This window comes from Sylvia atricapilla, unplaced genomic scaffold, assembly GCF_009819655.1.
Source record: "Sylvia atricapilla isolate bSylAtr1 unplaced genomic scaffold, bSylAtr1.pri scaffold_36_arrow_ctg1, whole genome shotgun sequence".
Classification (NCBI taxonomy): domain Eukaryota; kingdom Metazoa; phylum Chordata; class Aves; order Passeriformes; family Sylviidae; genus Sylvia; species Sylvia atricapilla.
Genome location: NW_027077149.1, coordinates 71,737 through 95,651, shown reverse-complemented (window position 1 = coordinate 95,651; position 23,915 = coordinate 71,737). Strand labels below are relative to the sequence as shown.

Here is a 23,915-nt window from a genome sequence, read left to right as displayed (position 1 = left end):
CCAACCATGGGAGGTTTCACTAGACCAAGGGCTGGGTCCTGCACTTTGGCCACAACAACCCCTGCCGTGCTACAGGCTGGGGACAGAGTGGCTGGAGAGCAGCCAGGCAGAAAGAGACCTGGGGCACTGCTGGACAGCAGGCTGGACATGAGGTAGCAGTGTGCCCAGGTGGCCAAGAAGGCCAATGGCACCTGGCCTGGATCAGGAATGATGTGGCCAGCAGGAGCAGAGCTGCTGTGCCACCCCTGACCTGCCCCCAGCTCTGCACACAGACATTGCTGCTGCAGCTCCAGAGAAGGGAACATGTGGGGGATCTCCAGTGAGCACTTCACTGGGAGAACCTTTAATTTGTTGAAGGCCATTGAGAGCACAGCTCCTCATTGACACAGGGGGCCACAGCAAAGGTGGAGAGAATTTAAAATGACAAATGACATAAACAATTGCCTTTCTTTGTGGAAAGTATTGATAAACCAAAACACAGGAAAAAAAGCCATAATCTACCCAACAAAAACTCTCAAAGATGCCTTTTATTACAAAAGATTTGAAGAAACTGCTCAGCAGTTTAATGTTTCTGAAACCATCCAATCATCAGTGTCCACACTGCATCCCGGACCTCCTGGTTTCTCAGGCTGTAGATGAGGGGGTTCAGGGCTGGAGGCACCACCGAGTACAGAACTGACAGGGCCAGATCCAGGGATGGGGAGGAGATGGATGGGGGCTTCAGGTAGGCAAAGGTGCCAGTGCTGAGGAACAGGGCGACCACAGCCAGGTGAGGGAGGCAGGTGGAAAAGGTTTTGTGCCGTCCCTGCTCAGAGGGGATCCTCAGCACGGCCCTGAAGATCTGCACATAGGAGAAAACAATGAACACAAAACAACCAAAAGCTAAAGTGACACCAGCCACAACAATCCCAAGTTCCCTGAGTTTGGAATGTGAACAGGAGAGCTTGAGGATCTGGGGAACTTCACAGAAGAACTGGCCCAGGGCATTGCCCTGGCACAGGGGCAAGGAAAATGTATTGGCTATGTGCAGCAGAGCATAGAGAAAGCCACTGGCCCAGGCAGCTGCTGCCATGTAGACACAAGCTCTGCTGCCCAGGAGGGTCCTGTAATGCAGAGGTTTGCAGATGGACATGTAGCGGTCATATCGCATGATGGTCAGGAGATAAAACTCTGATGTGATGAAAAAAACAAGCATAAATAGCTGAGTAGCACATCCTGCATAGGAGATGGTCCTGGTGTCCCAGAGGGAATTGTGCATGGCTTTGGGGACAGTGGTGCAGATGGAGCCCAGGTCGGTGAGGGCCAGGTTGAGCAGGAAGAAGAACATGGGGCTGTGCAGGTGGTGGCCGCAGGCTATGGTGCTGATGACGAGGCCGTTGCCCAGGAGGGCAGCCAGGGAGATGGCCAGGAAGAGGCAGAAGTGCAGGAGCTGCAGCGGCCGCATGTCTGCCAATGGCAGCAGGAGGAAGTGGCTGATGGAGCTGCTGTTGGACATTTCTTCACTCTGGGCATGGTGGACTGTTAAAAGAAAACATTGACAAGCTGGGACTATCTTCTGTGAGTCAATCCTATATATTGTTTTTAGAATCCCATTAAAATCACTTTTCCTACTTTGAGGGAACTTTGCTAAACTTTTTTGAGTACAGGTTTCTGCTGCTGCTGAATTACTGCCTGATCTTCAGCATTGCTCTCAGCCTGAACACTGGGGAGCCCAGAGGGAAAACAGAACCTGTGCCCCAGTGCAGTTGGACCGCTGGTCCCATTACAATTTCCATTTCCTCATCCCACCTCCCTCTGTTTCAGAGTGATTGCATGTGAAACTTCCTTGAAAAATAAAGTACACTATCCTAAAGCTGCAATTTCAAAACTGATTTCCTTAAACTTTTCTCTCCCTTTTTTTTCTGTGTTGCTGTAATGGAAAGGATAAGCAGGGCTTGTCTCGCTCTCTGCTACCTGGAGTAGTGCCTTCCGGGAGCTGTTTCTCTCTATCCAAGTGTCCTGGGCTGACTGTGATGCCTCTGTATCGCCAATCATCTGTTCTGTCTGTTCTGTACCTTTAAGAGTGGTTCTGAGGGTGAGCAGGGAAGAAGATGCACACAGTTTGTTTTTGAAAAGTGTTCACTCCTCCACATTCCTGTTTTTCCTTCCTCAGGACGGTGTGTTCGTCGGATACTTTGGAGAGGCTTTTTTCCCCTTTTTTTAGTTAGTTTAGCTAGCTGAGGCAAAGAAGCTTCCTGGACTGTTTTTCTCTCTTTTCCTTGGGACTGTTCAAGTCTGCTCTGGACTGAAAACTCAGAGAAGTCTCTGGGATCCGGCATCTGGGGGCCCACCGGGGCCTGGACCTCGGCATTTTGCAGCACCAGCAAGACTGAAACTAACTTCTGGCGAGAGCCTTCTCAGTTTGCTATCCCTCTTTGGAGCAGCGAGAGGTTTTGTTGCTTAATTTTCCCATCCCTCATGCCCGTGGGCATTTTGTTTGTTAAATAGTTTTTTCCACTTTTCTCTGAGGAATTTTTTTTTCCCTAGACCTGCTGGAGGAGGGGCGGTTTGGGTTAGCTCCCCAGAGGAGCCCCCTTCAGAGGTTTCCTCCCAAATTTGACCTAAACCAGGACACCAAGCCTTGTCCCTGCCAGTGCTCCCAGAGCCCAGCCCAGCCCTGGGTCTCAGCTCTGCCCTGCACACCCCTCCCAGCACAGGCCACTGCCCAGGGCCATCTCCCTGGCAGCAGGCCCTTAAGGGCAGCTCAGACAAACAGAGATGCTGCAAGCCAGGGTGCTGCTGGTGCTGTCTGGAGGTAGCGGAGGGTGAGGAGGTACTTTCTGAGGGAGCTCTGAGGCAGATCTGCTGATGCCCAAGGTGACAGTGCAGGAGTGTCAGTGGCACAGACAACCCTGAGAGCCCCTTTCCCTTTCCTTTAGGAGAAAGCTGAGAGCAGCCCTGCCCATGCAGCACCATCTCCACAGCAGGAGGAACCTGTCCTGATGGGGGTGGCTCCTTCCAACTCCAACTTCTGCCCACAGTCCATGGGGAGCTGCCAGGCAGGCTGAGAGCTGCCCCTGGCAGGTGGCCGATCCCCTGGCCTGGCCAAGAGCCCTCAGGGCTGCAGCACCTGCTCTGCATGACAGCCCTGGGCAGCCCTGGCTGCAGCCCCAGCTCCAGCCCCAGCAGCCGTCCCTGGCAGCAGGAGCCGTCCTGCCCTGTCCCTGTGTCGGTGCCCAGGGCAGCCCCGCTCTGGAGCACATCCTCCCCCAAAGCAGAAAGGGCAGCAGAGCCATCCTTACAGTGCTGTCAGTCCTGTCCTGGGGCAGCTTTAGGAGATCCCTGCAGCCAGAGACTTACTGTGTCAGAAGTGGTGAACATTTCTCCAGGAAGAAGCTCAGAGATTTCAAAATGTGTGAAGATTTCTCTGTGAATAATCTCAGAATTGTCCTTCCAGTTTCTTTAAGCCTCTGTCTGCTTTGCCTCTCTCAGGTACCTGCAGGCAATGCCCTCAGCCCTGCTGGGCTGGGAGAGGAGCTGGTCCTCAGGAGAAATGTCTTTTTGAAGCTCTTCTTGGTTGCCAGGAGCTGCCTCTGTGCCAGAAGCCCCCAGCAGAATTCATCAGCACAGACAGAGCACAAGGATTTTAATTATGCTCCCGGAGCTTTGGTGCTGTTTACATCAGACTCAGATCCTCATTCAAAAGACTTCTCAAGAATTCAAAGTCAGATTAAAAACTCCAAAGTTTTTTCAAGTTTTAATAAGTCCCACTGAGAAAGTATTTTCATATCACTTAGATCAGGACACTGCAGGCATGTTGACAGGTGGGGAAAAAGAAGGCAAAGGTGTCTCTGATGCTCAGCAAACCTGGATATGTTTCAGGAATGCCAAGGGCCAAGGCCTGAGCCCCAACCCCTGCCAAGGCACATCCTGTCCCTCCCTCCTTGCTCAGGGCTCTTCCCGGGCCACTGGGATGTGCAATGCCAAGGGCAGCACCATGGGGCGGCCCCTGCCAGGCTGCTGAGCAGGGACAAGGAGGCAATGAGGCCCCAGGCCTGCAAGGGTCACTTGTCTCCTCCTCATGGCTCAGGGCCAGCAGCCATGGCCAAAGGGCTGCAGGAGTTGGCTCTGTCAGGGCCTTGCAGTTGCTGCCCATCCCTGTGCCCTGTGCAGCCCAGGCTGTCCTACGGTGTCCATGCCCTGTGCCTCTGTCCCTGCAGGCTTTCGTCACCCCCCGGCTGCCCCACCTGGCTCGGCCCTTCCTTTGCTGACAGCTCTGCGTCCTGCCTGCCTCTGCCTGGGCAGACAGAGCCTTGGGCTTGATACCAAAAGGGTTCATTCAATTTTTACCATGCCTGTGAAATTTTAGCAAACAAGTCATGTAAGGCCTGCTTTCCCAGGGGTTGGTTGTAAGACAAGAAGAAGACATCTGGCTCAAGAATGCAGTGATAGAAAAAAACAGGGAGTGAATCTGTGAAGTTCAGGTGGGTTTTATGGAAATGGGTAAACTGTAATACACATTCAGCGATTGTATGTTATGCAATACACTTGTAGAATCATGTGCCCACATAAAGTTTGGATTTATCCCATGGAGAACCTCATGCCTGAATACATGATGCCTTCATAAAAACTAAATTAGTGTTAAGGAGTCTTATTCTGATCTTTTGGGCATTTAGTGACAACAGATATTGTGGTGCATTTTGGACTTTAACAAGTTTCTGCATGCTTTTGTTCTTTGTTTTATAATAGCTTGTTCCGTGTACCCCATGTTTTACTCCATTAGGGTTGACCCCAATTATTGTAATTAATCAATCGTCATGTGACGCCTGGGTCCTGTCTGTCACTTCAAAGCCTGACCCTGACCTCTAGAAAATTCTGGTGAGGACGTCAAGGGGTCCAAGTCTCCCTTCCCCCTTTGTTTCTTGATTTGTCCTATAAGTTGTCATTTATGTTTGGAGTCACTCCCTTCCCATTCTCAATTGGTTCCAAGTAACCTCCCCACTCCCCCATCCCCATATTTAAGGTAAAAACCCATGAGTTTAGTCGGCTTTGGCGCGCTGACTCCTCGGTGAAAGGGAATCCTGAGAATTTAATAAAACCCAGTTGAAGACCCTCACCAGAGTTCCATCCCTTTATTTCTCACATTGTTCACACTTCTGCTGAGGCAAAAACCTACAGGATCATAACTGTATTCCAGAATACAGAACCGTACCTTTTTGTGACACCGGTGCCAGAGCTAGCCAAGAAAAGAAGGCGAAAGCCCCAAGAGAAGCACTGCACCCTCGCAAGCAGAGGCTCACAGAACCAAGCAATCAGCTGTGACACCTTGGAACCTCATGGGACAAAGTCTCCATTGAGATGCAGTGAAAGCCCATGGAACTAAAGATCCATTGTATCAGAGCGGGGCCCCATGGAACCAAGGAGACCGTTGCTGACCGTATGGAAGCTCATGGAACCATGGGGTCACTGTGACAGTGTGGGACTGCAGGGAACCAATGGTCTATTGTGACACTGCAGAACTTTCTGGAATCAAAGTGACCATGTTATGGTATGGAACCTCTTGGAACAAAGGATCCATGGTAACACTGCAAGACTCAGACCACTGTTGACAGCGGGAAAGCTCATGGAACCAAAAGTCCATTGTGACACAGCAAGGCCTCGTGGAACCAGGGATCCATTGTGGCTCTGTAGGGCTTCACAGAACTAAGGAGACAATTTTAATACTGTGGGGCCTCATGGAACCACCTGTCACTGTGACACAGTGTGGCCACATAGAGCCAAGGGGCCTTTGAGACACTGAAGAACCTCACGGAACCAAAGGTCCCTTGTTACACTGTGAGGCCCTATGGAACCAAGGGGAGCATAGTGACACTATGGTGCTCCATGGAATAAAGGGGCCATTCTGATTGTGCTTTGCCTCATGGAACCAAGGGGCCACTACGACATTGCAGAGTCTTGTCCAGCCAAGGCAGCCTTGTGACACTGCGGGCTCCCTTTGGAACCAAGGGTCCATTGGGATATTGTAGGGCCTCATGGAACAGTGGAGACCATTATGACCCTTTGGAACCCATAGGAACCAAGTGGCCATTGTGACACTGCAGGGCCTTGTATAACCAAGAAGCCACTGTAGCACAGCAGGGCCTCATGGAATCAAGGGGACCATAGTGACACTGTGGGGCTCCATGGGACAAAGGGGCTGTACTGACACCATGGAACCAAGGAGAGCTTTGTCACACTACAGGCATCATGGAACCAAGGCAGCCCTTATGACAGCGTGGCCTCATGTAACAATGGAGACCAGTATGTTACATGGGGCCTTGTGGAACCAAAGGATCATTGTGGCACTGCAGGGCCTCATGCAACCAAGGGTGACACTCTTGGGCTCCAAGGGACCAAGGGGGCATTCCTTTTGTGCCGAGCCAAGGAGAGCATTTTAACACTGTGGGGCATCACGGAACCACAGGTCCATTGTGACACAGCATGGCCACAGGAAACCACAGAGGCCATTTTTACACCTGGAGGCCTTGTGAAACCAAAGGGCTCTTGTGGCACTTTGCATCCCCATGGAACCAAGGAGTCCATTGTGACACCATGAGGCCCTGTTGGGTCCAAGGCCAATTGTGGCACTGTGAGGCACCACTGAACCAAGGAGACAAATGTGACACCACAGGGCCCCATGGAACTAAGGATTCATGGAATAGTGTGAGACTCATGGAACCAAAGATCCATTGTGACACAGTGGGGCCTCATGGAATCCTAGGGACCAAAGTGACACTTCAAGGCCCCCATGGAACCAAGGGTCCATTGTGATACTGCAGTACCAAGGAGACCCCTGTGACACGGCAAGGCCGCATGGAAGCAAGGGGGGTCAATTGTGGTGCTACAAGGCCCAATAGAAGCATGGGGCCAGTATGACACAGCGGGGCCCTGTGGAATGAAGACTACAATATGAAACTATCATTGTGACACTGTGGGGCCAGAGGATCCAAGGGAACAGAGAACAGCTTTGGTTGGCTTGGCCTGACTGACTCAACTGACCTCGGCATGTTGGGGATCTGTTCTCATGTGCCCCTGAAACACTGGGGCTCTGGGCTTTCCTATCTATGGAAAGGAACCATCCCTCCTGCCCAGGTACTGATGGCCAAAATTGGTACTTCTCCAGAATTCCCTGTATGGAAGGCTTTCTGCCAGACTAAAGCTGCCAGGATACACAGGCCTGGCTCAACCTTGGCCTCTCGTGGTGTCCTCTGATCTGCCCTGGACATATTGGGGCTCTGTTCTTTCCTTCCTATGGGAATGAACCGGCCTCCTCATGACAGCACTCATGGCTGAAATTAGGATTCTGTCCCCAAAATTCTATATATCTGAGATACAGAATCCAAGATATTTATTCCATTGCTCCCAGATGAAAGGTGCCAGGACAGACAGGTCTGGTTGACCTTGGCCTCTGGTGGCTGCCATTCATCAGCCCCTAAAGCACTGGGGCTCTGTGCTTTCCTTCCAGTGGTGACCATGGTGACACTCCAGGGCCTCAGAGACCCAAGGGACCATTGTTACACTGTGGGAATTCATGGAACCAAGGGGATCACTGTGGCACTGCTGGGCCGCATGGTCCCAAGAGGCCAGTGTGAAGCAGCAGGCCTTTGTGGAACCCAGAGGCCACTGTTGCATTCCAGGGCCTCGTGGAACCAAAGGGCCATTGTGACCCTGCATGACACCGTGGATCCATGGAGACCACTGTGACATTGCAAGGCCCCAGGGAATCATGGAGACCATGGTGACACTGCAGGGCCCCGCAGAACTAAAGGGCCACAGTGACCCTGCTGGGCCTCATGGTAGCAAGGGGCCATTGGGACACCTCAGAAGCAAGGAGAACATTGTGACACTACAGGGCCTCATGGAACCAAGGGAGCATGGAACAGATCTGGCTGGTTTGGCCTCCCAGGGGCCACCTGACAAGTCCAGCCAAACATGGAATGCTGAGAGCTGCCTCTCATCAGATCCTGGAGCACTGGGGCTCTGTGCCTTCCTTCCTATGGAAAAGCATTATCCCTCTTTCCAGGTGCCCATGGCCAAAACTGATACTCCCCTTGAAAAATTCCTTATATGCAAGGGTTCTCCCAGACCAAAGCTTCCAGGATAGGCAGCTCTGGCTGGCCTTGGCCTCTGGTGGTCAGCTCTCATCTCAAAGAAGCCCTGAGGAATGGATTTGAACAGGTTTGACTACTGGAAAATCAATGAGTCTCTCATCCTCTGAAGAACTCAAATGTTGTTCTGATCACATACGTCCTTTTTTTCTCTCATTGAGTATTATGCGTTGAAATGAATGAAATGTAAGAAATTCCCTTTTTTGACACAATCTGTCATTTGTTAAGAAAGTTATGCTGTTTAAAATGTTATGCCAGTTGTAACCTGCCTGTTAAGAAGGTTATGCTGTTTGTACCAAAATTTGTACCCTCAAAACCTTATTCCAAGTTGTATACCCCCTCTAAAAACCCGGGTTCCCTTCCCCTTCCGTCGGGCTAGGCTGTCCCCATTCCCCACCAGCTCCTCGAACTGCTGTTCCCGCCTAATAGGAAAATCCAAGGACTTCCATGGTGCATCGCTCCAAACCGAAGTGCAGTTGCCGGCAAGCGGACCCAAAAGCTGGGACCCAGCACAAAATCCAGATAAAAGGGAGACACTACAACACCGAGAAGACCCTCAGCTACCTAAGGACTAAATTCTGCTTCAGCCGCCTCGCCATAACCACAAAGAGACTGGGAAGAAGTGACACCCCTAGACCACATGAGCCCAGTTGAGTTCCTGGGGATTCCTGCGAGGCTGGAACTCCCGACTCTGCTGCGGGGAGAGCAGCAGATTCGCCTGACACCTGATCGTCAGCGGCGACAGAAGCGAGGACGGCGACAGGAGCGGCGACGGCGCAGGCAACCCCTCGAGTTCCCCCTTGAAAGAGCTGACTAATAAAGGCTTTTCAAAGGAGCAGGTCTCCTGGCCCGTTTATAACATGCGTGGCATATTTTCAGCTAAATAATATTGTTCTTATCACTCTGCCCATGTGATCTGACACAAAACACCTCCTCTACGTATGGCTCCAGGTCACCTGTAGAAGCAAAGACAAGGATTCAGCAGGAATTCTTTGTCTCTGCTCCCATCTGTCTCATCTCCTCTGGAGCTGGAGGTGCAGCCCCAGCACTGGGGAGGGTTCAAGGTGTCACAAGCTCAGCTCCCACACAGAGAACTTGCATACCTTGGGGTGCCCCTCTCAGCCTCAGTGCCCAGAGGCTTTCTGCAACCTTCCCCCTGGAGCTGCAGCTTCCCTGAGCCCCGGCCATGGACAGCAGCAGAACCTGGTGTGTCCCAAGCAGCAGTGCCAGCTCAGGGCCCTGTGGGGAGCAGGGGCTGGGGCAGCAGGACAAGCCAGCCCGGCCAGCCAGGGCACGCTCAGCTGGGGAAAGGATGTCCAGGGAGAAGAGCAAGGGAGCATTTCTTTGCCTGCAGGGAGGAATGCAGAGGCAGCTGATGCTGCAGGCACCAGCTCTGGGCAGGCGCCTCTCTCCCCTGCTCAGGGCTGCTGTGCTGGCCTGGGGAGAGGGGCTGGCACTGGGTGGGCAGAGGCAGCCTGTGATGGACATCTCCTGGAGCCAGGAGTTCTGCACTGTCCCTGAGCTTCATTTCCCCTGCCCTGGGGATCTCCAGCCCTGGGGCTGATGTGGAGGGAGAGTGGGAGTGGCAGCTGCCCCTGGTTTTAGTGTGCTGAAGTCAAGATTTTTCCTCTTGTTTTCTTTCTCTCCAGGAGTTTTCTCCAATTTGTTGCTAAGAGAGAATAAGGACCATCCCTAAGAGAGACTAAAGAAGTGGCCAAGGATGGGGGAAGGGCTTCAGCTGGTTGGAGTTTCTCAGCCCATGGGTTTTTTCTCTTGGGAAGGGCAGAGACAGGGCAAGATTTTGGCTTGGGTGTGAGGGGCTGGGCTCAGCTCCCAGCTCTCTCTCCATATGGGGATCAGAAGGAACAGTCAAACTACTTCCCACAGGGAGAATTCACTGCCACTGCCAAAACCCAGCCCTGTACTGCTTCTTCTTTACTGTGGGTGAGCCTTCGCTTGGAAGAGCAGCTGTCAAACTCCAGCCTTATTAACATCCGCTTTGACTGGAAGAACCCTCACCAACTCCTCGGGCACCTCAGAGGAAAACCCAGAACCCCGAGCCTGTCCTTCTTTGAGGGTGCCTCTCCTGGCTGCATTTGGGAGCCAGGTTGCTGCTGTCCAGCCCCGAAGTTCTTCTGCCTTTGCCCTGGTTGGTTTTGCTACAGTGGAAGCCAGCACCGTGTGCCTGCTGAGACAACCCACGGCTCTTGCTGCAGCTGCAGAGTTTCTGTTACATTTTGTTTTGTCACTCTGGAGTCTGCTCACATCTGCCATTCCTGCTGCTGCTTTCAAGGTTCCAGCTACAGCACATTTCACTATCCAGAGGGTAACCAGGACAAATTCCCCACCGTGAGTTTGTAAAGGAAGCCGCTTTTCCACCCCTTGCGCCAGCTTCACTCGCCATTACCATAGAGAGACAGACAGACAGACAGGCAGCCGAGCTGGTGCCACAGCACCCCCTGCAGCCTCGGCGGAATCATTGCACCTGCTTTGCCCAGCTGGGAGCCACCAGCGCCCCTGCTGGCTGTGCCCGGAACTGCACCGAATGGGAAGCACCTGCAGCCGTTCTCGTGTTTCTGGTTCTGTTTGTCACTGTCATTGTTGTTGTTTGTTTGCCTTGTTATCCACATATATATATGTTATTAACAACTCAGACCTCAAGTGGGAATGAGTTCTAAAAGTTTTATTGAGAACAATAAAAAAAATTCACAAAGTAAAAGGCTCGTCCACAAAACGGTAGCTTCACCCTTTAGACCCCTGGTGCTGCATCAGCTTGATGCATATTCATTTTGGTTTTACACAGTCTCGGGCCCTGTCACCCTCCTTGGTGCCAACTCAGTTTTGTCACTGTGGTTCTCAGGGCCATGACTGGATGAAGTTCTGCTCCTTTTAAGGTCCTGTCCCAAAGACTTGGCCAGCAACAATCCATCCAATGTAAATCCACAAAAGCCACACCGCAACACACAAAAACACCCCCTCAAAAACCAAGCTTGCAACCAGACCACTGCAAGAAGATCAAACACTCCACAGCACACATCACTATCCCAACACTAACACCATCACAATATTTATTCAACAATATGATCAATAATGTAATATCAATTCGTACAATACCCTGGGAAAGTTAACGTTCCTTAACTTGTTTCTCACAACATATACTAGTACAGAACTGTTATTCCTCTTCCCATATCTTTGGGTGTTGAGAGGAACCAATCTGATTTTTCATTTATGTCTCAACATATGCTATACATGAGGCAAAAAAATACTCTGGGGGCTGTACATGTACTGGGAGCCCTGAGGAACCCAGCGAGGCTTCATGTAACAGCAGACCAGAGGAGAGAAAGCTTCTATGAGTGGGCTGTGAGTGACACACACACACATACACACCCCACTGGCTGGTAGGACAGATGCCTGGATGCCCGAAAAAATACCTGGGAGAAATGCCCAGGAAAAAATGCCCAGAAAATTGGGCTGTGGGAGGAGCCTTAGCAAATAAAAGCAGTTAACTGACATAACAGGAGTCTCTTTGATTTGGATTTCTTGGAGGGATCAGGGGCTCATTCAGAGGGTCAGTTTGTCCTTCCTCCCTTGCCCTCACCTTTGCCTCCCTGTGGTCCTTCTTCCCTGTCCAAACCCGTTCTTCTCTCCTTCATTGCTTTCAAGAGGAAGCTCATTCTTGCAATGATTTGGTGCTCCACTGCTTCCCCAAACTCGTTCTCCACCACTTCCCCAATGGGATGGGTGCTGCCTGTACCCAGTTGTGGCTGCTGCGACCAGGGTCTCTCCCATTGCCTGCCACGCCAACCACAACCGGGTGCTTTGCCACTTCCCCAAAAGAGCAGAGGCTTCCTGCACACACCTGCTGCCTCTGCCATATTGCCCACGTTGCCCACAGCAATGAGCCTGCTGCACCAGCCCACTGCAGTCCAGGCCATGGCATCCAGCCTGCAGTCATTACTCATCAAAGCCAGAGACACACAGCTCCTGCCACTTGGAAATCCCACCCAGCCACTCACAAAAGCCACAAGGGCTCACCGCATGCACACTCTAGCTGCCAAGTGATGGCAACAGCGCACACGGGGTTCTTGGAGTAACACTGTCCCTGTCTTCTGTTCCTCTCTCTGTCTCTCCTTTTCCCTCTCTACTCTCTCTTCCAATCTCCCTTCAGAAAGGACACTTAGCCTTCTTTATCAATAAACAGTTCATAGATATAATATTGCCACATTTGTGCTCCATTTTAATCCAAAAAATCAATCAGAAAGAATCCTTCCTGACTGCCCCTTTTACAGTGGGATGGGACAGGAGGAGTGGGAGGGGGCATGGGGAAAGGGGAATCCCTGGGTGTGCAGTGAGCACTGTGGGGAGAGAATGGGGAAGTTACTGAGGGTACTTGGAGTACTCAGATGGGAGTTGAGGAACCCCTGCAGGTACTGGGAAAGGGGATGGGGGAGCCCCTGGGGGTACTAGGAGAGGAAATGGGGAGCACTAGGTGCCCTGTGTAGCCTCCCCCTGACTCATGACCACCCCCTTGGAAGGATGGGCAACCACAGGAGCCATGGAGGGAGCACCCTCCAGTGTCACCCCCCAGTGCCTCCTGGTCCCCAGAGTGTCACAGCTGTTGTTGTAGATTGTCATAGATGTCACTGGGTTCCCATGCTTGCCCGTGTGTCCCCTGCAGCTGCATGTAGGTCACCTGAGGATCCTCCCCGGGGGATGCCAGAGGCTCTGGGAAGGCCCTGTGGGAATAAGGGGGTGTGTGGAAGAGGGGATGTGAGGTTCTGGGGGTCTGGGTAAAAGGTGTATCATGGCGGGAGCTTGAACTCACCTTTCCTGGTGCTTCCTGGCAGCTGCAAAGGAAAACTAGAAAGGTGACTTTGGAGTCCCTGGGACCTCCATGCACCTGCGGGAATCCTGAAGCACCACCAGACCCTCAATTCCTGACCACCCCTGATGACTCCTAACACTCCTGAACCACCTCAGTGCTCTGGACCCCCTGAACCCCCAGAAACCAAATCCTGGCTGGGAGGGGAACCTTCCAAATTGCCCCAGGACAGGATCACTTGTCTTGCAACATCCCTGCAAGACCCCAAATCCTTGAGGACCCTGAGCAAAGGAACGGAGTGCTCAACACTGCCCAAGTCAGATGCTCTGGGTGTCACCCCTCACCCCAAATTCCACAGCCCCAAGGCCCCCATTGCCCCCATTGTCACCCACTCATGTTGTTCCACCGGTGACAGCCCACAGCTACACCTACAAGCAGGAGCAGGAACAGGAGGGACACACCAACCCCTGTAGCCACTGCTGGGAACAAAAGGGGCATGTCAGGGTCACTTGTCACTTCAGGGGCCTGCAATCTCAATCACACTGTGTGACCCCACTTTTTTTCCAGTGTTCCTGCGGTGTCACCTCCAGGGTCAGCTCAGGGCTGAGTGCCCGGAACACGTGGTGCCCGTCCTGTCCCAGCTGGATGGTGGCCACACACTGGTAGGTGCCTGAATGTCCCACATCGACATCCCCAAGCTCCAGGACAGTGCCATGGGTGAACTCCTTGCAATCACACAGCCAAGTGAAGTTGACAGGGGCTGAGCCCACCTTCACCGAGCAGCGCAGGGTCACGGGGTCACCTACACACACCTGGTGTGCCGGGGGACTGGGGGTGATGGTGACACTGGCCACGGGCGGTGCGGGAACAGAGACAGGGCTGAGGTGAGGAGGAGGGGCTGTCACCCAGAAGGGGCGGAATAGAAAGTCTGTGTGGTGGCATCTGGAGACAGAGGGTGTCCTTCAGCCAGGACAGTGACCCCATGGTGGTGAAGGTCATCGTGGGCTGTGGGATGAGGGCATGTGATGGATGAGGGGTGAGGGATGAGGATGGATATGGGTGAGGTGAGGATGGGATGGAGGCTGCTGTGTCCATGGGTGGTGATGGCCGTCACCCCGTGCGGAGCATGGAATGGCGTGGAGGGGATGTGATGGGTCTGATGAGGCATATCAACAGGGACATCACCCCAATCCCAAGGGTCTCACTCCCCTGGGAAGGTCACTCTCAGTAGGGTGAATGTGACCTGATGGGGAGTGGGGCATGTGACAGCTGGCATTAGGGATCCGTGGCCTGGATGTCCTGGGTGGGGACACCTGGAGCCAGACGGTCCCAGTTCCCTGTGACACCCAGTGGTGGGGGCTGTGACCTGGGGTGGGTTGGGGATGGTGTGGGGGGGTTGGGGTGGAATGGGAATGTGTGGAATTGGGGATGCTGTGGGTGGGATCACCCCATGCCCAATGGTCCTGCTCGCCCAGGACAGTGACATTCCATGTGGGGCTCTCAGCCACACTGTCCCCATGACTGGCGCAGCACTGGTGTGGCCGCTGTCCTCATCCCCAACATGCTGCAGCTCCAGCTGGAGGCCAGTGCCCAGCTGTTTCCCTGAGCCCCTCCAGAGCCAGGTGAAGAACAGGGGATCTGTCCCCATGGCCACCACGCATCTCAGCACCAGTCCACGCATCTCAGTCCCCCATTGTCACCTGTCCCCCTGGGGACTGAACCCAGAGGGACACCCAGGAGAGCCAGACCCCTGCAGGGGGACACAGGAGAGACTGGGGACACGGGAGGAGTGGCGAACACCAGGGAGAAGTGAAGGTCTCAGGGAGGGGGAGGATAAGGGTGGGATGAGGGGATCCCAGTGAGGAAGAAGAGGCCCAGATATGGGGCAGAGGCTGTGAAAGGGCTGGAAGGAACCCGAGGTAAGGCTGGGAGACTGAGCTTGGGGATATATGCAGAGGGTTTATGGGAACCACAGGGAAGGTTTTGGGGAACACAGATAGGGATGGTGGGACATGAGGACAAGAGAGGGACCTCAGAGAGGGAGAGGTGCAGCTAGGGAGGGATGAGGGGACCTGGTGAGGGATGCAGGCAGCAGGAAAGGTGATGGGAGGACCCAGAGAGACACCTGGGAAGGCAGGGCGGCATGCAGAGGGTTGAGGAAGGCTGGGAGAGCTGGGAGGGCTGTGGGGGCTCCCCGTGCCCATCCCCACACTCACTGTGCACCGTGACGTGGAGCTGGCCGCTGCTCTTCTGCACGGCCACCCCACTGGACCGCACCTGGCAACTGTATTTCCCAGAGTGGGAGACCCCCACGGCGGGCACCAAGAGCTGTGGGGACACCTGCGGGCCCCCCACCCGCAGCCCATCCCGGTAGAAGAAGTACACGAGAGCGGCTCAGGGCTCCAGGGGGCTGGGGTTGCTGAGGCAGGTGAGATTGAGGGAGGACCCCTCGGTGAGCTTGGTCCGACCCTTCAGCACCGGCACCGTGAAGAGCTCTGGGAAGGAGAGAGGAGGGGAACTGTGACCCTGAGTCCTACGGTAGGGCCTGTGCTGGTGCTGAGGTGCAAGGTGTGGGGTGCTCACCGTACACTCTCATTGTCTCTGACTCTGACTGCCTCCACCCACTATGTATCCCAGAGTGCACATGGCACTTGCAGTGGTAACGGCCGTTGTGGTGCAGCTGCCGAGGGGACAGGGACAGCTCGGTCCCACGGCGGGACCACCCCACCCTCTCGTCCCCATGGTAGAATTTCACCTCAGTGACCAACACGTTCTGCCGGCCCCGGCAGCGCAGTGTCACCCTGTCCCCCTCCAGCAGCGGCCACATCGGCACCTGCAGCACCAGGGAGTCTGCAAGACACGGGGGTCCTGTCACACTGGGGCTGGTCCCGTTTCCACTGTGATCCCCCATTGGGTCACATCCAGAGCACATGGGGTCCCCAATTCTACAAACAGGGTCTCCTTGCACTGGGATGTCCCCAGAGCAGGGAGGTGACCCATGCAGTGGAGACTACCCAGAGCCCCCCGGGTCTAGTGGGTGCCAGGTTTTGGACACCGAAACTCCCCTCACCATCTGAGACTTTCACGGGGGGGCTGAGACCACTGCCAGGTCGGTCACACGTGTAGATGCCACTCTTGGTGACAGTGAAGTTGTCGGGTCCATTCTGCCCCCAGCGCTGCCTGTCCTTGTACCAGGTGGTGTCACTGGTGGTCCCCGAGCCCTGGCAGCTCAGTGTCACCCGGTCCCACAGCACTGCTGGCCTCCAGGGGGGCTCCAACAGGAGCTGGGTGATCTGGGCACCTGAAGGTGACAAGGGACACCAGACTGCCAGGGCCACCATGGGGCTGGGGACAGTGGGGTGGGGACATGGCATCCCCTGAGGACTCACCAGCGAGGCCGAGGGTCTGGGGTGGAAAGAAGGGACAGGTCTGGGTGGGGGTGGCACTGCAGGAACAGTGGCACCTGGGGGACAGCGTGTGGGGTTTTTCCCCAGTGTTCCCAATGGGACAGTGGTTCTCATGAGAAGGCGCTCAGGGATGGTCCCCAACAGGTCTGGACAGACCTGTCTGTGTCACAGCTGCCCAAATGCCACATCCCTGTGGCATGGGCACCCAAGGGTCAGGGCTAATGCAACCACCTCAGGGTGACATAGGGCATGGGAACACCGTGAACACCCTCAGTGTGGGGACACCACAGAGACACCAGGCAGCCACAGGTCACATCCACCAGCCCCTTGGCACCTGTCCTCATGGCCCACCTGCAGGGGGCTAGTCCCTTTGTCCCTCTTCCTGCATCCCTGTTCTCCTGTCCCTGTCACCACCGCTGCCCCAGTCCCAATGTGACTGTCATGTTATCCTTGCCCCCAGATTTCAGTCCCCCTATGCTTGTCCTCCCATTCCTGTCCCCACAGCAACCTCACAATCCCTGTCACACCAGCTTCCACCTCATTCACTGGCTCTACTGGCCTTGGTGACATCTGGGGACTCTGCAACACCCCTGTGCCCACTCCCCACCGGTCTCTCCCTCACCAGGGCCCATCCCCGGCGTGTCAGACCCGTGCCCGGGGCACTCACCCCACAGGAGAAGTGCCACCTTCCAGGCCATCCACGTGTCCCCAGCCATCCAGGCTGGCTGTCACACACTTCTGTGGCCACCTGTCCCCTGGCTGACGGCTCTTTGGCTAAAGAGGAAGGAACTGAGGTCACATCTTGTCCTCATGTGTAGTTGGCACTTGGTGGGGGCAGGGTGGGGAGAGGCTGGGGACGTAGAGGGACTCGCTGGGACATGGTGGGACCTGATGGGACATGGGCATCCCAGGACTTGGGGGCTCCAGGGATGTGGGGAGCTAAGGAGGGATTTCCAGAGGAGCAGGGCAGCCCAGGGATGTGGTTCCAGGGGAATTGGTGTGCCATGGGAATAGGGTGCATTCCTGAGCATGCTCCTTCTCCCCTTTTCTTTCTCCACTATCACTTGTGGCCTTTAAGTTACAAGGGAAAAAAAATACTCTGGGCAAAGACATTAACCTTTTTCTCTCCTCCATGAAAGACAGAGTGATTTGAAATGTAGAAGGACAGCACTGAGATAAAGTCAGTGAAAGAACTAAGTAAGACTATTGGAAAAAGGAATAGAAGAAGTAAACATTTCTGACCAGACTTCTCTGGATGTAAATTATGGAGAAATTTCTTGTAATATCATAATTCTGTTTAGAAGAATGCAAGCTCTAGCCAAAAAGTTGTGAGTACTGATATAAATGAGAATTAATTCAGAATTTTGAATAGAATATGCCCCTAGCTCCTGGGAAAACATAAGGAGGTCTCAGCCTTTGAGGCAAAAATGCTTCTAGAGAAGAAGTGATTTTGACGCCCCAGCTCCTGAGCATAAAAGGAAGGCTCTGTTTCTTTTGGGATAGAGACAATTTTAAAGATAGAAAAAGAGAATCTTTGCTTTGTACTAGAAAAGCGTTCTTAAAACAGTACCCCAAACATGCAAAAGCCCATAAGTAGCTTGAGAAACTGTTAAGTAGGGGAAACTGAACTGAATCTGCAAAATTCCAGGCGGTTGCAGGTTTGTGACATTAAGAGCCACCAAACCTTTTCTTGTAGTGTGTATCTCCATAAACTCCAGAGAAGCTCCTCTCCCAAAGTGATACAAAATTGTGTTTAAATGGTTGCAACTAACTGAAAAATCATAGATTTCTCTCAGTGTTAAATAAGAAAGTAAACAGTTTGTAGTAAAGACAAAAGTGTTTGAAGGTCTCATTTTCCTTTTTTTTTTTTTTCTTAGTGTATATTAACAAAATCTATCAGTTTTTATTTTAAGTTAAGCCTCTTTCACCTTTTTCTCCCAAAATCCTATCTCCCAGTTGGTAAACAAAATTCAGCAAACAAAACCACCACATAAATAGTGCATTAACCAAGAAAACAAACCAAAACCATTACACAAGTGATAGTCAACGTCCATTAATTTGTTTCTCACAACATATACTAGTACAGAACTGTTATTCCTCTTCCCATATCTTTGCCTGAAAGCCCCTTAATTTCAAAATTATAATAATTCAGAGAGAATGGGGGGGGGGGGGGGGGTGTCACATTTTCCATTCCAAGAGAGGTTCCCGACTTCCTTGACACCTGTCTTTCAAACCAAGACATACTGGCAGCCCAAAACTGAAGAATTCCATTCCTAAAGCCTGACAGAGCTAAACAAAGAAACACCTTTTGTGTCAGTTTCATCAAAAAGCTGTATTTTTGGCCCAGGAGCAGGGAACAACTTCCTGCACGCACCTGCTGCCTCTGCCATATTGCCCACGTTGCCCACAGCAATGAGCCTGCTGCACCAGCCCACTGCAGTCCAGGCCACGCCAGCCAGCCTGCAGCCGTCACTCATCAAAGCCAGAGACGCACAGCTGGACAACCCCTGCAGGTACTGGGAAAGGGGATGGGGGAGCCTCTGTGGGTACTGGGAGAGGAAATGGGGAGCACTGGGTGCCCTGTGTAGCCTCCCCCTGACTCATGACCACTACACTTGGAAGGATGGGCAACCACAGGAGCCATGGAGGGAGCACCCTCCAGTGTCACCCTTCAGTGGTTCCCAGTCCCCAGAGTGTCACAGCTGTTGTTGTAGATTGTCATAGATGTCACTGGGTTTCCATGCTTGCCCATGTGGCCCCTGCAGCTCCATGTAGGTCACCTGAGGATCCTCCCCGGGGGATGCCAGAGGCTCTGGGAAGGCCCTGTGGGAATAAGGGGGTGTGTGGAAGAGGGGATGTGAGGTTCTGGGGGTCTGGGTAAAAGGTGTATCATGGCGGGAGCTTGAACTCACCTTTCCTGGTGCTTCCTGGCAGCTGCAAAGGAAAACTAGAAAGGTGACTTTGGAGTCCCAGGGGCCACCATCCACCCACGGAAATCTTGAACCACCACCAGATTCTCAATTCCCCCCAGGCCCCCCCCAGTATCCCTGATGCCCCCCAGAAACCCTGAACCATCCCACTTCTTCCAACACCCTGAGTCCCCAGAACCCAGAGCCTGGCAGGGAGGGGGACCTTCTGAATTCCCCAAAAAAACCCTGATAGAACCCCAAACATCTGTGCACAACCATGCAACACCTCCCCAGATACCCCAGAGCCCTGAGGAAAGGTTCTAAGCACTCAGCACTGCCCAAGTCAGGGGCTGTGCTTGCCCTGCCATGGCCACTGTATTCTGGGGCCTTCCCATCACTCTCCAGGACCCCCATCCCCCATTGTTACCTACCCATGTGGTGCCACCAGCGAAAGGCCACAATGATACCAATCAGCAGGACCAGGAACAACAGGGACCCAAGGACCCCTGCAGCCACTGCAGGAAATAGAGGGAGACACACTGGGGTAACCAGAGTTACCCCAGAGGTTCTGCAGTCCAAGTGACCTCGTGAGTTCCCCTCCTTTGCCCTGTTCCATTTGTGTCACTGCCATGGACAGAGCAGGGTTGAACCCAGAGGTCTCAGGCCCACATAGGAACCCTGTGTGAGCCCACCTGTGCATCCATGTCCCCACAATGTCACCTCCAGGGCCAGTTTGGGGCTGAGTGCCCAGAACATGCGGTGGCTGTCCAGCTGGTTGGTGGCCACGCACTGCTAGGTGCCTGAATGTCCCACATCGACGTCCCCAAGCTCCAGGACAGGACCCCGGGCCACCTCCTGACCATTGTGCAGCCAGATGAAGGTGACAGGGGCTGAGCCCACCTGCACAGAGCAGTGCAGGGTCACGGGGTCACCTGCACGCACCTGGTGTGACAGGGGACCGGGGGTGATGGTGGCATTGGCCACGGGCACTGTGGGGACAGAGACAGGGCTGAGGCTGGGAGGAGGGGCTGGCAGCCAGTGTGGGGGCAGGAGAATGGGGGGAGGGAGTGTCAGATGGGGGACATGAGGGAGTCTGCTCCTGGTGGCACCTGGAGACAGAAGGAGTCTTTCACCCAGGACTGTGACTTATGGTTGTGTTTTCCAGTCACCCATTGGGGATGCTGTGGGTGAGGGCAGCCAGAGCGTCCGGTCACTCAGGGTTGTGACCTGCAGTGACCAGGCTGTGACCTGGTGTGGGATGGGGGATGCTGGGCTTGGGGTCATCCCCACCCTGAAGGTCCCATTCACATGACATGCGGTGAGGGGGTCTGGGCCAACTGTCCCTGTTGCTGGCCCAGCACTGGTAGTGGCCGCTGTCCTTGTCCCCAGTGTGGTGCAGCTCCAGGCAGGGTCAGTGCCCAGTGGTGCATCTGAGCCCTCCCAGTGCCAGGTGAAGGACAGAGGACCTGTCTCTTTGGCCACCATTCAGCTCAGCACCAGGGAGTCCCCCAGTGTCACCTGTCCCCTGCGGGGCTGTGCCCACAGGGACACCCCCGAGAGCAGAACCCCTGCAGGGGCACATGGGATGGGGGATCTGTGAGGGCTGGGAAATAAGGCGAGCAGCAGGAGGGGAGTGCGAGGAGGCTGAAGGGGACCCCATTGAGGGAGAAGTGAACCCAGGGAGGGATGTGAGGTGGCTCAGAGAGCGGTAGGAGGAGCCCAGGGTGGGACTGAAGGGAAGCAGGAAGGGGTAAAAGCAAGCCAGGTAGGGAAGGGAGAGCAGAAGATGGAGCTGGAAACTTGGAAGGGGTATAGGATGCCAGGTAGGGATGTGGGGACCTGGAGAGGGGCCCGGACAAAGACGAGGGACCCAAGAGGGACATGGGAAGGTGTGGGTGACCCAGGGAAGGATGAAATGAGGGATGAGGAACCCAGGCACTGGTGGGGGAAAGCTGGGAAGATGTTGGGGTTTCCCATCCCCATTCCCACATTCACCATGTACTGTCACTGTCACTGGTGATGACATCTCCCACCACAGTGATGGCCCAAAGCTCACCCAGCTCCTGCAGCAGTAGCTGCCACTGTGGTGCAGCTGCAGGGGGGACAGGGACAGCTCAGTCCCATTGATGGCCCCCCCCAGATCCTTCTCCTCGTGGTAAAATCGTACTCCAGTGACCGTGCCATCTTCCCAGCTCCAGCAGCGCAGTGTCACCGTGTCCCCCTCCACCAGCAGCAGTGCCGGGAGCTGCAGCACAAGACAGTCTGTGGGACAGGAAGGACCTGTCACACCTGGAGTGTCTCAAGGATCCCAAAGGCCTTGGGATGCACCAGGGATCCCCCATTGCAACAAGGGGTCTCATTGCACTGGGATGTTCTGGGATGTCCCTGTGTGCAGGGGACATCCAGCTGGTCGAGGGGTCCATCACTTGGGACCCAGAGAGCCACAACCACACCCAGAAGATGTCTCACTAGAAACAGCTTCTTGGGGGGTCAGGGCGCTCCTCAGATGGCAGAGGGGCTTCCCAGCAGGAGGGCAGAGCAGTGATTTCAGCTCAGTGCTCTCAGCTCCTGCCCTTGTGAGTTTGCCCCTCTTTTAGCCAGCCGTGATGAGAGAGAGAGAGGTCTCGTGTGGAATTTCCGCAGGTGGTACTTTATTGCAAAGGTACCAGCGAAAGGGGTCCAGGTACGAGGTACCTCTGCCAACCAGAGGAAACCCAGGGGATTTTATGGGATACCAGGGAGGGAGGAAAATAGTACAAAACACATCACTTGTAACAGATCTACATAAGATCCCAAGGGGGCTTGTGGGTCTCCAGACAGGTCGCTGTGACTAGAAGGTTTGTCTTTTGCCTTAGGGGCTCTGGGTGAAGTTGCAAAATTCTTTCTTAACTCCTCAGCTTGGCTCTCTCCAGGGCAAAGCAGCTGGGGCTTCACCCACCCCAAAACCGCCTGGGTCGCCAAAATGTTAGCGAGGAAAACACATAATCAAGGGGGATTGATTACATGGGTGCTTTATTGATGAGAGCTCTGGGAGCTGGGGTAAAAACCCAAATCCAACTCTGACGAGGATCCAAGAAGGCCCCAATATTATACCCCTCCGTTACATAACTCCATGTTAATCATTAAACCTCCATTGTTCTATTGTATACATCCAAGCATGAATTTTTGTAAATATCTTCTTTACGATTCTACTTTGAAATAATAATCATGTTCAGCTACTAACAATCATTACAATTCGATCATCTATCTTATGATGATTAGGTACAGTTTCACCCGACCTACTTCATTTCTATGTACAAGCCGTCCCAATCTTCTCCTTCTCCCCCCAACCCGATTACCCAGGCAGAGTTATACTTGATTTGGTTGGAACAATGGAAGCAACACCTGGTTGCAGTGAAGCTGAGACTCTATTCCCAGCTTCTGTGGTAACAGAAATTATTAACCCTATCCTAACACTGGTGTCCCAGAGGGAATTGTGCATGGTTTTGGGGACAGTGGTGCAGATGGAGCCCAGGTCGCTGAGGGCCAGGTTGAGGAGCAGGAAGAAGAACATGGGGCTGTGCAGGGGGTGGCCGCAGGTGAAGGCGCTGATGACAAGGCCGTTGCCCAGGAGGGCAGCCAGGGAGATGCCCAGGAAGAGGCAGAAGTGCAGGAGCTGCAGCTGCTGTGTGTCTGCCAATGCCAGCAGGAGGAAGTGGCTGATGGAGCTGCTGTTGGACATTTGCTGGCTCTGGAAATGGGGAGCTGTTCAAGGAGAACAGAGTGAGAAGTCAGGGGAGACGTTTCTGAGCAATGTCCAAGCCTTTCTCTCAGCCCTGCTGCTCTGTGCCAACCAATTTTCCTTTTCTCAAGTGCTGACCCTGCTCACCAGCAGAACAGACAGAGTGGGGCCCACAGAGCCAAAAGTGCTTTGTGAAACTGCGAAGCCTCATGTGACCCAGGGGCCAGTGTGACACCGCAGGGCCACATGGAACATCCTCCAGCCCTGTGCCTGGAGCTCTGCTGGGGTTTGGCTCATGTTGCTGTGAAGAGCAGGGGCTCTTCCCATGGATACTGAGGGATCAGCTCTGCTCTGCAGCAGTGGGAACAGGGACTAGGTCCAGTCCTGGGGTTGGACTTAGCCCAAACTGCTCCTAACACAGAGGAGCTTGGCAGCATCTCCTGTCCGGGACTAAGTGATGGCCAAAGGCAGTTTGAGAGGGTTTCCTGCTGTGCCAAGGGAAAACAGAGAAGTGTGCAGTACAAGAGCATTGGCTGGAACTCAGTGAAAAGTAAAGGGAGCTGTGTTGTCACTCCATCTGTCCTCAGTTGCCCTTCCTGAGATCAAGGGCAGTCACTGTGTTCTCCTGAAAATCAGCCTGACACAGCTGAGAGCAGAGGGACCCACTCCAGAGCAAAGTGGCTCAGCCTTTCTCAGAGTCTCAGACTCACTCCTGGCCAAGGACACCCCTGTCCCCCAGTGTCCCCTGGAGGCAGCTCACAGCTTGGATGGCATCCCCAGAACACGCCAAGTGTCCTGTCCATGGCACTGCTGGAGGAGAGTCAGCTCATTCCCTGCCTGCACGCCTGCCCTGTCCAGAGCTCCCCGGGGCAGAGGGAGCTGGGACACCCTATTGCCGTGTTCAGCCTGCACAGGAGGAGCCCAAGGGCT

General features: G+C 54.0%; 2 protein-coding genes and 1 pseudogene across 2 annotated transcripts; all 3 read right to left on the bottom strand.

Moving 5' to 3' along the window:
* Positions 1-562: 562 nt before the first annotated feature.
* LOC136374929 (olfactory receptor 14C36-like) lies at positions 563-4,176 on the bottom strand. Its single transcript, XM_066340303.1, has 2 exons — positions 4,168-4,176; positions 563-1,504 (listed from the first exon to the last, which is right to left on the bottom strand). Exons 1-2 carry the CDS (start codon positions 4,174-4,176, stop codon positions 563-565), a joined length of 951 nt encoding a protein of 316 aa, XP_066196400.1.
* Positions 4,177-12,669: 8,493 nt separating this feature from the next.
* On the bottom strand, positions 12,670-17,053 carry LOC136374931 (Fc receptor-like protein 4). The gene is given in 9 exon segments (XM_066340305.1): positions 12,670-12,862; positions 12,952-12,973; positions 13,341-13,427; positions 13,505-13,827; positions 15,161-15,443; positions 15,532-15,798; positions 16,019-16,249; positions 16,338-16,358; positions 17,023-17,053. Coding segments are annotated over 9 exon segments (1,392 nt in total). The 3' UTR covers positions 12,670-12,735.
* A 1,998-nt stretch (positions 17,054-19,051) lies between these two features.
* Positions 19,052-22,985, bottom strand: LOC136374934 (uncharacterized; annotated as a pseudogene).
* Positions 22,986-23,915: the final 930 nt, after the last annotated feature.